Genomic DNA, 13158 nt, shown 5'->3' with positions numbered 1-13158 from the left:
GTTTGGTATCTGTCTTCATCAGACCCCCTCTCCACTAGTAGTAAAATAGAAAACTATTAAGCCATTATAGAGTCTAGAATATAAATAGAAATTGAGAACGGCAATTTGGTATCTGTCTGCATCATAATCAACATCATCATTAGTGCCCTCATCGCCTACACAAATCTCCCACTCATCCTCTTCTAATTCCAAAGTGGCATCCTCAATTGGTGCATCACCAGCTACACTCGAGCTGTTCAGGCACACGTCAGCAGAACTGCTGAAAGGGCCCTTCTTTATGGGTACACTAACAGAAGGCTCATGATTAGACATACTAGGTGGATGGACTCTCCACAGGGATTGTTGTCATTTCTGATTCAGAGCATAAATTATCCTCTAATGCCTTACTGTTTTCTTGCAGCTCGGCTTTGACGCGTAACAGTAGTTGTGCACTACTTTTAGACTCCAAATTACTTGGTCTTGCTTGGTAACGAGTGACAGTTCAAGAAGAAGGCTCGGTAACATTTTTGGATCTGCCACTAATAGAGAAAGGTGAAGGCCTCATTCTTTCTTTGCCACTGCGTGTGTAGAATGGCATGTTGGCAATTTGTTTTTCGGCACTTAACTTTTCCTCAGTTACACTTCTTTTTCGCTTCAACACAGTGAATTTTTTTTGGGTGTGTGTTTTTTTCCTTGATTTAAAAAGACTATGTACTTTTACATCGCCTTTCCCAGATGACGTACTGGAAACACTACCATCAGGACTCTGATTCTCCTCATATGTGGACTGCTTTGAATCCATTTTAATGAGCCCAAACCACTTGTAGTGCCAAAAATTGTCTTAGATAGATACTGCTGACAAATGACTTTTTTTGACAGCCAGAAAAATTAGTGTAAAACACTGGGGAATATTGGACACCCCAAATCACTTGTAGTGCAAAATATTGTCTTATATAGATACTGCTGACAAATATGACTTTTTTTGACAGCCAGAAAAATTAGTGTTAAACACTGGGGAATATGGGAGACCCCAAAGCACTTGTAGTGCAAAAAAAAATTGAAAAATATGCCTCCTCTATCCTCCTGTCTTGCTGCTCTAACAATTGCAAATAGAATTTGATTTAATAATAGAATTGAATAGATTCCAAATGAAAGAATAATAGAAAGAATAAGGTGTACAATTAGTGCTTTGTCCCTGCGCTAATACAGCCTCTGACCTAACCCTGCTCTCTCCCTCTGTCAAATGGTGATGGATTGCTGTGGAGGCCGGTATTTATGCTTTTCAAATCTCGCGAGAACCGAGCTCAGAAATACGAATTCGTCACGATGATGTTTTGCCTCGATTTCGATTCCGAATGGGTGGGAGAATACTCGACTTGGTACTCGGATAGGCGAAATTCGGATCTCGGGGAACCGAGTCCGCCCATCTCTACTTCTTACTCCGATCTTAATTAGTTGCTGTTTTATTTCATCATAACACCACCACACAATCATAAAATGTTCTATTGCTTCCTGACATTAACTAAACCCACCAGTCCTAGCTATCATCTGGCTGCTATTCAGCGTCGAAAGCCCTACCCACCATATCCCACAATCCTTTTATTCTTAATAAACACACCTCAGCAATCACACCAATTTTGTCCCTGTCTGTACATTTCCCTGGTGGACAGGTCCTGTTCTGGTTATTGGACCGTAGTAAATTAGCGCCTTTTCCACATACCTTTGCACTTAGCTTTCCATACTTTGGCAAAGCCGATTCTTTTCCTGGCAAAATTTACTTGTTGCCAAATCCCCCTCTTTTGGCCTCACCAAATCAGGTAAATCGGCCACCCTAGCAAGCGCATCTCTTCAACACAGGGCATCGGCATTATTATGTAGAGACCAAGGCCTATGTTCAATCATAAAGCAGAAAGGAACCATGTAACCCTAGCATTTACCTCCTTATTGGTGTGCATCCCTTGTGACAGAGTGTGGTCAGTAACCAAGGTGAACTCTCTGCCAAGTAGGTAGTACCTGAGTGTCTCTTCTGCCCAATTAATGGCCGAACTACGTACAGTTCTACTGTAACATACTTCTTTTCCATCGGGAGGAGTCTACGGCTGAGGAAAAGAACCGGTCTCATCTCAGCCTTCACCCTCTGGGACACTACTGCCCCCAGACCCGTCCCGGGAGTATCTGTCTGAAGAAAAAACTCTTCCTAAAAGTAGGTGCCTATAGCACCGGCTTCTTTTAAATCTTCCCAGGCAACCTCCGAAGACTCGGACCAAATTAATTTATCTGGGTGGTTCCTTTTAAGAAATTCTGTGAATGGAACAGCTCGGGTAGTGAAATTTTGGATAAAACGTTGGTAGCCTGTAGTTGGGACTTCCTTTCTGGTTTAGGCCAATTTCTCACAGATTCTACTTTATCTACCTGAGGTTTTACTTTACCCCGGCCGATCACATAACCCAGATATTTAGTCTCTGTCATGGCTAGTGCACACTTAGAGGGATTCACCATAAAGCCATGACGTCTTATTGATTCCACAACTGCCTTCACCTTGGGAAGATGGGACTGTCAGTCCTGACTGTAATTAACTATGTCATCAAGGTAAGCGTTGACTTATTACCGGTGAGGCTTTAGCAGTTGTCCATTGCCCGCTGTAAAGTGGCTGGTGCCCCTTGCAGGCCAAACAGCAATACTGTCACGCTTCAAAGTAAGTCATAGCTATGGAGCCCAAGATGTGATAAAGAGTATAGGCGTTTACTGATCATAATACAGATAAATAGTACAAATCAAATAATGCTGAAAATGCACAGGAATATCTGAGATGACTGGATACTGGTTGTAAGGAATACTGCGAATGCAGAAAAAATGGTTAGACGAAGAGAGATCTGGAGTAGTGATGTGAAGTCTAAAAGCATAGGAGAACCAGGAGACAAACCAAAGTGGAAGAAAACAAAACAACAATGACCAGCACAGGAGAGGCAGAGAGACAGGTATAAATAGGGAACACCCAGGTGCAGGAGATAGTGACACAGGTTAACCCCTAGTAATAACAAAGGAAAAAGGCACAATAGTAGCACCTCTGGTGAACAGAGGTACTGCCAGATAAACATAATAAAACAAGTTTAAAGTCCAGAAGGCAGGAGCTGCCAATGCAAAGCAGCATGCAATGCATAAGGCTGCAGGCAGATCCTTACAAATACCCTATACTGGAACAGCCCTTCGTGTGTCAAAAAGGCTGCTTTGGGTTCGGCTGAGGTAGTGAGTGGTATCTGCCAGTACCCTTTTGTTAAATATAGGGTAGTCAGATATTGACTACTGGCCAGATTCTCCACTAGCTCATCTACACACAGCATCGGAAATGTGTCAAACCTAGACACCTTATTTAATTTTCTAAAATCATTACTAAAGCAGATGGCCCCTGAAGGCTTCGGCACAAGGACTATGGGGCTATTCCACTCACTGGTGGACTCCACTACCCTGAGTTGCAACATGCCCTCTACCTCTCGCATTACTGCAGCCCTTTTTGCCTCAGGTATTCAATACGGTCATTGGTTAATTATAACCCCTAGTGGGGTAACAAGGTCACATTCAATTATCTAGGTGAGTCCTGTAATAGCCGAGAAAACATCCTTATTTCGAGCTACCATTTCTAAGTCAGTGTCAGGGAAGACTCCACAGGGACTATGCAGTTCTATTTTTACTGCTCCCATCATTAAAGTCGGAGTTTCCTCCACCCATGATAGACTTGCTCTTTGTTTTTTAGTTGGCTGGGTGGACAGTTTTTCTGATCCCACAATAACACCACTCTAAGAATTAACAGATAAGTGGCTTCTTAGTCTTGTCTTCTTAACTAGTTGCTGTTTTATTTCATCACAACACTAACACAATTATTAAATGCTCCACGGCTTCCTGACACTAACTAAACCCACCAGCCCTAGTATCCAGCAGCCTTGTTCTATCAGCAGGCAGTAAAAGTCTACATCCATTCAGCAACCTGTCCCTCTAGCCAATGGCAGCACTTCTCTGATTGGTTGTGTCTTTGCATGACTTTAGAGAGCTACGCTCATTGGTGCTGGACATCCGGTTGCGGATTGGCCGTCCAGGGTGAGATGGGCGGTGTTGGACGCACCAGTGTTGTGCAGGGTAAAATCTCCCAGTACTCAGGGTACTGTCTCCAGTACACAAAGGCACTGTAGTGCCCTGACAAGTGTCCTCTTCCCCGGAACATCATGTGAGGTCCCTCCGGACATGTAACTGCACTGAGCACGGTCCCCGGGGGACACGCAGGATGCTCGCACCCCGGATCGCGACTGACGTTGACTTGCTCGCGAGTGAAGGGCGCCGGTGGGGCGGGTGGGTGCAGGGGGGCCACTGAATGACACCCCCGCAGGCCCGACATGGAGGTGGTGGGAGACTTCGAATACTCCAGGAAGGACCTAATCGGGCATGGAGCCTTTGCCGTGGTGTTTAAAGGGCGGCACAGGAAGGTAAGCGGCCCCCTCCCGATGGTCCCTGGGGGACTGTTTCATCAGACTGGGGTTGTACGACCAGTGCCATGTTTCCATTGTGTCTGTGCACCGGAAAGTGGTCGGCTCTACATGGTGATATCAGGTCCGAGTCACATAGTGGACCACTGCGCTGGGCATCATATTACAGCAGGGGTGGACACAATAATGTACAATGCAGGAGACTATTATTCAAATCTAGGAGCCAGCAGGGAGTTGTAAGGAGCCAGGGATTAGGGATCGTATGCATCTATTAAAATCAATAGAAATTATTCCCAATATTTAGACACTAACAGGAAATCTTTAGGTCCATTGACTGGCAGGCTCCTGGGATCTCACCATCTCTAATTTTTGGGGTGTCAGAGACTGTGCAGGTGTGACATTATGCCTGCCATTCACAATACCAAAGATTGCAGCTGTCATCAGCTCCTCCTATTGCTCTACAGACTGCATGTGTCTGTCCAAATGTATGCAACCCAATCAGCTGATAGATAACACGGCTATTCACATAGTTTCCTGCATTATGCGTTTCCTAGTTATGGCTAAAGAGTAATGCATGGAAAATGTGTATTATATTTTATTGTATTAGACAATCTATGAATAGATGCACCTGCTGTGACCTTTTCTGACATGTCCTATAACATAACTGTGAATATTCTTGTTTAATGACATGTTTTCTCCCTGTCCTATTTAGGATGGGTGAGAGAACCATTACTTTTAGAATCAAGTTTTAGGAGGTAGAAAGCTAGTTAATGTGTGGATAAAGATGTTTAACCTAGACTGCAGGAAATTAAAATGTAATTGTTTTAGTATGTTTAAATGATGCTTCTGATAAAAACAGGAATTGACAAATCGGAGATTTTCTGATGTATACATTTTTGTTGTTCATGTAACAGCTGGTCAGAAAAAAATGTTTTTGCACCCAGCATGCATTTTCCATTTTAGTGCTAATTATACAGTATATAATTATATTTCTTTCACTGCATATATCACAGTTTACTTTAATGGTAAAAAGGATTGTTTAACTTGTGCCCAAGGTCAAAACAAATGATCCTTCTGCATATTATTAGTGGTGTGCCAAAGTACAGTAAGTTTTATGGTGATGCTTGGCACATTATGATGAGATTTACATCCAACTCAATCTTTCCTAAATATTCATGTTTAACATTTAAGTATCAGTACTAGTTTCCATTCCACCAGTTGATAAGGTCCACGTGCCAATACCCTCAGTTTCATTGCAATCAGTTCTTACTGCTGGAATCACAGTTGCCATAGTTCCGATGAAGGTGTCTGCCTGATCCCTTGCAAGATCATTTCTTATGCCATGCATTGACAGACGGCAGCTTCTCAGGGATTGGTACTCCCTATGTGAGGTGGAGCTGATACAGCTGGCCTGATTGCCAATGTTGAAGAATGAAAAGCATTTGCTGACCTTTTACCAAAAAGCACATTCAGGCCTTGTTTTATTACAGCTGGAATTTAAGTAGCCAAAAGATTGCTTTTACCTTGTGTGACTCATTGTCACATAATAAAGCACGATAACACGCATATTATGTAATAACTGGGTCAGTGCTAATAAATTGATCCAAGGGAAAGTTCTTATTCAAAGTAGTGTCTGCTGCACTTCATCTAGGGTCCCACAAACCTCCACATCTGTTTCCAAATGAGCAATCTCGGACACTGTAAGGGTGGGTGTTATACAAAAATGGAGAAACTGGCAATATATCACACGATTCTCATTTACTAGAGCACAAGTAAAAATGCACTTTCAAGGTGAAGACCATATAAACATACACGTGGGCTCTAATCTGCTCCCCACCATCAATAGCAGATCTTATCCAACCAATATAGTGTACTCTGACCACACATTTTGAAAATATCTTTTGAAAAGGTCTGTGTTGTGATCTGTTGAAGTGATAACTGCATTGTCAGGGTATGTGATATTGGTTAATGTGATCTGCTATTGATGATCGGCCTTCACATGCTTTTTATATGGTCTTCACCCTGTGAGTGTGTTTCTTTTTTTGTCTCGCACTCAACTATACTTATAGAATAAAGCAGAAGTCATCCAAGAGTTTTTTGGATACGTTGAGGAACTGCTAAAGTTTTTGTTAGAAGAAATGATTACAATGTTGTGTGCCCAGGCCAGTCTGTGTTTTTGTCTGTGTTTTGGCATTTTTCTCAAGGCCCGACTTCCAATTGCCATTGCCAAACAAATCAGAAGTTGCACTTGATAACTCTGTATATGTAATGTTTCCGTATAAAAACATTGCAGAACGTTTATTAAAAACAACTTCTTGGGATACATTATGCATGTACCTTCCTATGTGACGCTAATAATTGATACTTCACTGCAGGACTTAAATCTATGTTCATTTGTTATGGTTTTTTTTTTTTTTTTAAGTGGTGACAAGGTGACAATACAGCTTGCACCGTCATCAGTGTTTTTAAAAGTGCTAATGTTAACATTTGTTTTAATGCTTATGACTGGGCATAACTATCTGCAATGAATTTGGCCATTAGGTCAGAAGTCATTGCCAAGATTTCTAAGCAATGAAACATGACTTCTTTACTTAGTACTTTTGTGTTGCTTCATTTACAGCACATGCGTCTATGGAACTGTTTGTCTAAATCTTTTCCTCCTTGGATCTTTTTTTCTTTCCTCAGAAAACAGACTGGGAAGTGGCTATTAAAAGCATCAATAAAAAGAACCTAACAAAATCTCAGATCCTACTTGGCAAAGAAATAAAGATTTTGAAGGTAATATACCGATAATATACCGTAACTCCAGTAAAATTAACACCTCAGCTATTATATTAAAGTATGTCGATAAAACTAAATTGTTTTTGACTTTTGTAACATGTACAGGCGTGTGTGTATATATGTGTGTATATATATATATATATAATCTTGCTGAACAATCCTTCTTTAAGTCCCTCATTTCTTCTCAGTCCTCCAATCCCCGATGCCTCTTTGTCACTTTCAACTCCCTCCTCTCTCTCCCTCCCCCACCTCCCTTCTGTCCCGCTTTCCCTCTCCGCTTCTGACTTCGCCACCTTTTTCTCTTTCAAAACTGAGGCCATCAGACTGAACATCTCCTCCTCCCACCCTTCTCCTGCCACCCTCATCGCTTCACCTTCCTCCAACAACCAACTCTGGTGCTCCTTCTGCCCTACACATCGGGTGAAGAAGTTCTTCTTTGCTCTCCACCCTCTACCTGTCCTCTCGATCACATCCCCTCTCACCTCCTTCACTCTCTCTCTCCCACTGCCTGCTCTTACCTTGCATACTTTTTTAACTTATCACTCTCCTCTGGTGTAGTCTCCGCCTCATTATCTTTCCTATCCTCAAAAAATCCCAATTTCGACCCCACCTCTCTTGCTAATTATCGCCCTATTTCACTTCTCCCCTATGCCTCCAAATTACTTGAACGGATTGTCTGCGCCGCCTCACCAGACACCTCTCGGACAATTCCCTCCTTGACCCCCTCCGGTTACCGGCCCCTCTACTCCACCAAAACTACCCTAGCCAAAGTTAATAATCTATCAGCCAAATCCAGGGGTCACTTCTCCCTACTCATCCTCCTCGACCTCTCCGTGGCCTTCAACACCATGGACCACCCCCTCCTGCTGCAAACTCTTCTCTCTCTCGGCTTCTCTGGATCTGTCCACGCCTGGTTCACCTCATACCTCGCTAATCGCTCCTTCTCTGTATCCATGTCTGGTTCTTCCTCCACCTCTCCATGTAGGAGACCCTCAGGGCTCTATTCCCGGCCTTCTACTCTTTTCGCTCTATACCCCTTGGTGCTCTCATCTCCTCCTTCGATCTCAGTATCCCCTTTATGCTGGCTACATTCAACTCTACATCTCTTCTCCTAGATCTTTCCTCCACCGTCCTCTCTCGTGTATCTGACTGCCTCTCTGCCATCTTCTCCTGGATGTCCTTGTGCTTTCTCAAAATTAACATCTCTAAAACTGAACTCATTGTCTTTCCTCCCCTGGACTCCCCTCCCACCATGACCTCTCTATCATTGTTAACAACACCAACATCTCCTCTGTCACCCAACTCTGCTGCCTGGGCATCACCCTCGACTCCTCTTTCTTTTGCCCTCCACATTCAATCCCTTGCCCAAGCCTGTCACAACATTGCCTGCATATGGCCCTTCCTCTCTCAGGATGCCACCAAAACTATCATCCATGCACTCATCTCCCGCATCGATTATTGCAACCTCCTCCTTACCTGCCTCCCCCACTCCCATCTCGCCCCCATCCACTCTATACTGCAAGACTCATCTTCTTTTCACGTCGCTCCTCCTCTGCCTCCCCTTCTGCCTTGCCTTACACTGGCTCCCCTTCCCCTACAGAATCCTTTTCAAACTCCTTACCATCACTTACAAGGCTCTCTCCCAGTTTACTGCCCCCTATATCTCTAACCTCCTCTCCATTCACACTCCTGCCCGCTCCCTGCTCTCGGCCAATTACTGTTTTCTCTCCTTCACTCTGATCACCTCTTTCCACTCCAAAATCCAAGAGTACTCCCGTGCGGCCCCCCTTCGCTGGAACGATCTCCCTCGCTCCATCCGTCTCTCTCCTAATCTGTGCTCCTTCAAACGGGCACTTAAAACTCACCTGTTCCTCAAAGCCTACCAACCATCCACTTAAACCCCTCATCTCCTCCACTCGTTCTCCCCTCTCTCCTCCTGGCCCCTTTTTCTCTCTCCCATGCTTCAACTGGCTCCCCTTTGTGCCTGATTTTTGTTTGCCCTCCCTTAGGATGTAAGCTCGTATGAGCAGGGCCCTCTTCCCTCCTGTCTCCATACTTGTTCTTCTGCTCCATCTTTACTGCATTAGCCTGCCTGGAGTTTCTGAAGTATTGGCATTTTTTTGTTTATTGTTCAGTACTGTATCACCCTGTATAGTCTACTGATTGTACCTTGTACGGCGCTGCAGAAATCTTGTGGCGCCGAACAAATAAATAAATAAAGGATAATAACAAATAAAGGATAACCTATATATGGACGTTTATTACTTTTTATATTTATTTACCAGTAACACAAGTAATTGGTTAATGGAGGCCATGGTAACATTCAACATGTTTTTTTTTTGTTTTTTTTTTTCGTTTTCTATTTTTAAGATGAACACGTCTGTGGAAGTGTTAATTATCAACCAGTTGTATTTACTTTCCCAGTACAATCTGACCAGGAGATACACAAAATAAAGTAATAAATTGAACCAGTCTTGATAATACACCAACATTGGCAGTGCCTGCTTATCCAATAGGGCACAAGGCTTTTGGTGGGGGTGCAAAATTTGTGACCAGGAGGAGGTATAAATTGAAATTAGTTTTGGAGTATAAGAGGGTAGTTAACCAAAGTAAAAAATAAAACCTGAAAGAAAAATGTGGTAGGGTTTTAATCTTGAGGTATTCCCATGGTAAAGGTTGAAGACAATGAGTCATCCTTGGGTGAGCACTTGAGGATAAGCGAGTAGGACCCCTAATCAGGCCCTGGACACTGGGCTAGTGAAGTTGAATAAATACTTTTGATTTATTTCAAGCATATTATATCATTTTATAAATGAAATATAAATATTTATTTCTGTGTTGCATTTTATGTTCAGAGAGCTGTCTCCCATTTTGTCATATAAGGATGATTGAGAATAGGAATAAGAAAACTTACATATATAACATTAAGGCCTTTCTAGAGACCCATTGTCAGGCCTTGCAAAGTCTTGGTTTGTGAGTGCAACATATCTGACTCTCTGGTATGAAAATATAGTTGAAGAGTTGAGAGCCCCAATTACCCCCAAACTACCCCGCTTGCATTTTATTTTGTCACTGACGTGCAGGGCCTGATTAATGGTTCCAGCCGCCCTAGGCTAATACACCGGTTGCCACCCCACCCGCCCGCCACCCATTTATAAACAGTGGTCATAGTGGAAATTCAGGAAAGTTTTACAATGAAGACAGTAGAAGTGGCGGTATGGCCACTGTGCGTGTATGTATATGTGTGTGTATATGTGTGTGTGTGTGTATGTATATATATATATATATATATATATATACCACACACAAAATTGTAAAATATAATTTAATACATAAAACACAATTAATTCTGCAGACATATTAAAATATCATTACAGTAAGATTCCGCAGTGAAATATAGACAAATTGCTCCGTTCTCTCTTACCCGATCTTGCAGCGTAACCTGATGTTCTTCTTGCTTGTTCTTGGAGCGTTGTTGCTAGTTTGCTGGATTCTGCAAACTTGGAGACAGACAGCGAACAGTAAATCCGAGGATGTTAGCTATCCTGCCAGAGCAGACACGCCGTCACTGCTTAGTGTGGTCACGTGAGATGTGACCACACTAAGCAGTGACGGCGCGCCTGCTCTGGCAGGATAGCTAACATCCTCGGATTTACTGTTCCCTGCCTGCCTCCTAATTGGATCCGCTGACAGTCGGGACCGCCCCCCTTCAGACTAAGGGGCGGCCCCGTGATTGAAGGAAAAAGGCGCCGATCGGTAATTACAAAAAAAAAGAATTAAAATATAGAACAAATATTAATGTGCCTGGCACTGCGCCCCCCGAGACCCAGTGCCCCAGGCTGCAGCCTGGTCAGCCTATTGGCTGATAAGGCCCTGCTGACATGTCTGAGTGCCCTAATTCCCCTCCCCCATCTGAATTTCTGACACATTGTACAAATACACATGTTCTGAATAAGTAGGTATGCTTACAGTTCAGCAGACTGTTCTAAAATGAAATTGTCTATGAGAGGCCCACATTTGATCTGGGGACAAAGGTTGTGTGACTGCAGCTGTGTGTCTCTGCTTATTTGAGATTAGCACCAACCATTTTCTGTTATCATGTGACTGATCATACTTGTCTCTGTACCTAAGTATTTCAGAAACTATTATCAGCAAGATTATTTTTACATTTGAGTAAATGTAAATCTATAAATGGTGGGGACAATTTGGCTATTTACATTCTGTGTCATTGCTAAAAATGAATCATTTTATATATTTTTTTTTTAATTGAACAGGCTCCTTGAGCCAGAATTGTAGTCTGTGCTACCAGATTGCAATGATAAACCTCTGGGTGCTTAAAATACAAATTAATACCACAAAGAGGATTATTCTGCCTTTGATAAAACAGATGCCATGCAATAAATACTGTGAAGGGTAATCTTTTTAGTAATTGGTTAACCCCGTTTTTGCAGCTGAAAATAATTGTGTGTAGTAGTTATCAATATTCCTTATTGACTATTTTGACTTCTGCTTTAAACTGTCAAACCAATATTTCCTAAACTAATAATGTTAAAACGTATTAATGAATGTGTTCACATAATACTGTTTCACTGTTTTGTTTTTTTGTTTTGTTTTTTTTGAATGTATCTTTTAATTTGGTTATTAGTGATGTAGCTTTACACTTCTTCCCGTATTAGATGTATTTTACCATTTTTGTTTAGATGTGATCAAGCTGTAGCTGTAACTTATAGAAGAAATGACCTTGGGCCTTGTTATGTTAACTAGGAGATGCATCGTCATCCAAGCAGTTTATGTAATTTTATTACATTTTGTTTATTGGTTTTCAGTTAGGTAGCATGTTAATCGTTTTGGCCTTACACTTATGATGGAGGACTAATTTGGACAACATTTGCTGAATTAGCTGATGTTAAAGATCTGGTTTGAATTATTCTGAAATTTGAGTGACCACTTTCCAGCTTCAAAAGATATGGTGCAGAGTTTGAGGTTTAAACTAGCATATGTGAGTTAATAAGTGCCAAGTGTTAGTCTCTTTACTGGCCCTGAGCTGTATCCTGATTGGGTTTAATTCTGTTTGCATTAAGCAAAAGATTTGCTACTTAAATATAACAAATGGGGGAAAAAAAATATATTTTTACTAGATAGTCATTTATATGGCCGGTGAGTGCTATGCCATTGTTCTCCCAGTTTAATCATTTGTGTTCGTCACAGTTCTGGAGTGTGTGTACATCATGGTCAATATGGATAGTATTAAACATTGGGCCACTTCATGTATCATTTGCGTTTTTCTACTAAATTTGGAGTGTAAAGGTGCGTGCAATATTTTTGGTTGTAGTTGAATATGTAAAGTTTCACTAACCTTTGTCATTGTCCTGTGAAACATGTTCCTCCATCTGAACTAAAGCTGCTGCACACCAAATCTACTTACAAATTCTTTGAAAATAGTTTGATTTGCTACTGTAGTTGAATCTGCTTTAGTACATGGATAAACGTCTACCCATTTATCATTCTATCTGTCAATGGCCACACCATGTTGAGGGTTTCAAGGATGAATACAGATCTGTAATACAGCATCAGTAAATCACTTATTTTAAGGACATTCTTTCTTAGAATCAGTCAAGGGAAAATACTTTGTAAATGTTAGCCACTGAGCTGCTTGCTATCAGTGGTTAAAAAAAATAATAAAAAAATAAATCAAAAAAATGTTTTTTTGGGGGGGTTTTTATTGCTATATGCAGGTCTACTGTGTTTGATTGAGACTTGCACAGCGCCTGGGCCTTAACATTGTAATTTTGCTCCCTTTGCTGATGTGGCTCTGTCTGTGTAGGCTGTAGGCCATTAAGATACTAAATACTACTGATAAATACAAAGTACTGATTTGTATCATAGTTAAAAGGGAAATTTATTTGGAGGCAGAGTTGGAACA

General features: G+C 41.8%; 1 protein-coding gene across 1 annotated transcript in view; it reads left to right on the top strand.

Moving 5' to 3' along the window:
• Positions 1-4092: 4092 nt before the first annotated feature.
• Positions 4093-13158, top strand: part of ULK2 (unc-51 like autophagy activating kinase 2) — a 92830-nt gene continuing 83764 nt past the window's right edge. Inside the window, exons 1-2 of the mRNA XM_075195160.1 lie at positions 4093-4454; positions 7140-7232. Coding sequence (XP_075051261.1) covers positions 4365-4454; positions 7140-7232 — 183 coding nt within the window. The 5' untranslated portion in view covers positions 4093-4364. The remainder of the gene's footprint in view (positions 4455-7139; positions 7233-13158) is intronic.

This window comes from Mixophyes fleayi, chromosome 2 (assembly GCF_038048845.1).
Source record: "Mixophyes fleayi isolate aMixFle1 chromosome 2, aMixFle1.hap1, whole genome shotgun sequence".
In the NCBI taxonomy this organism is placed as follows: Eukaryota; Metazoa; Chordata; class Amphibia; order Anura; family Limnodynastidae; genus Mixophyes; species Mixophyes fleayi.
The sequence above is the reverse complement of the archived record's forward strand: the minus strand, read 5'-3'. Positions and strand labels throughout refer to the sequence as shown.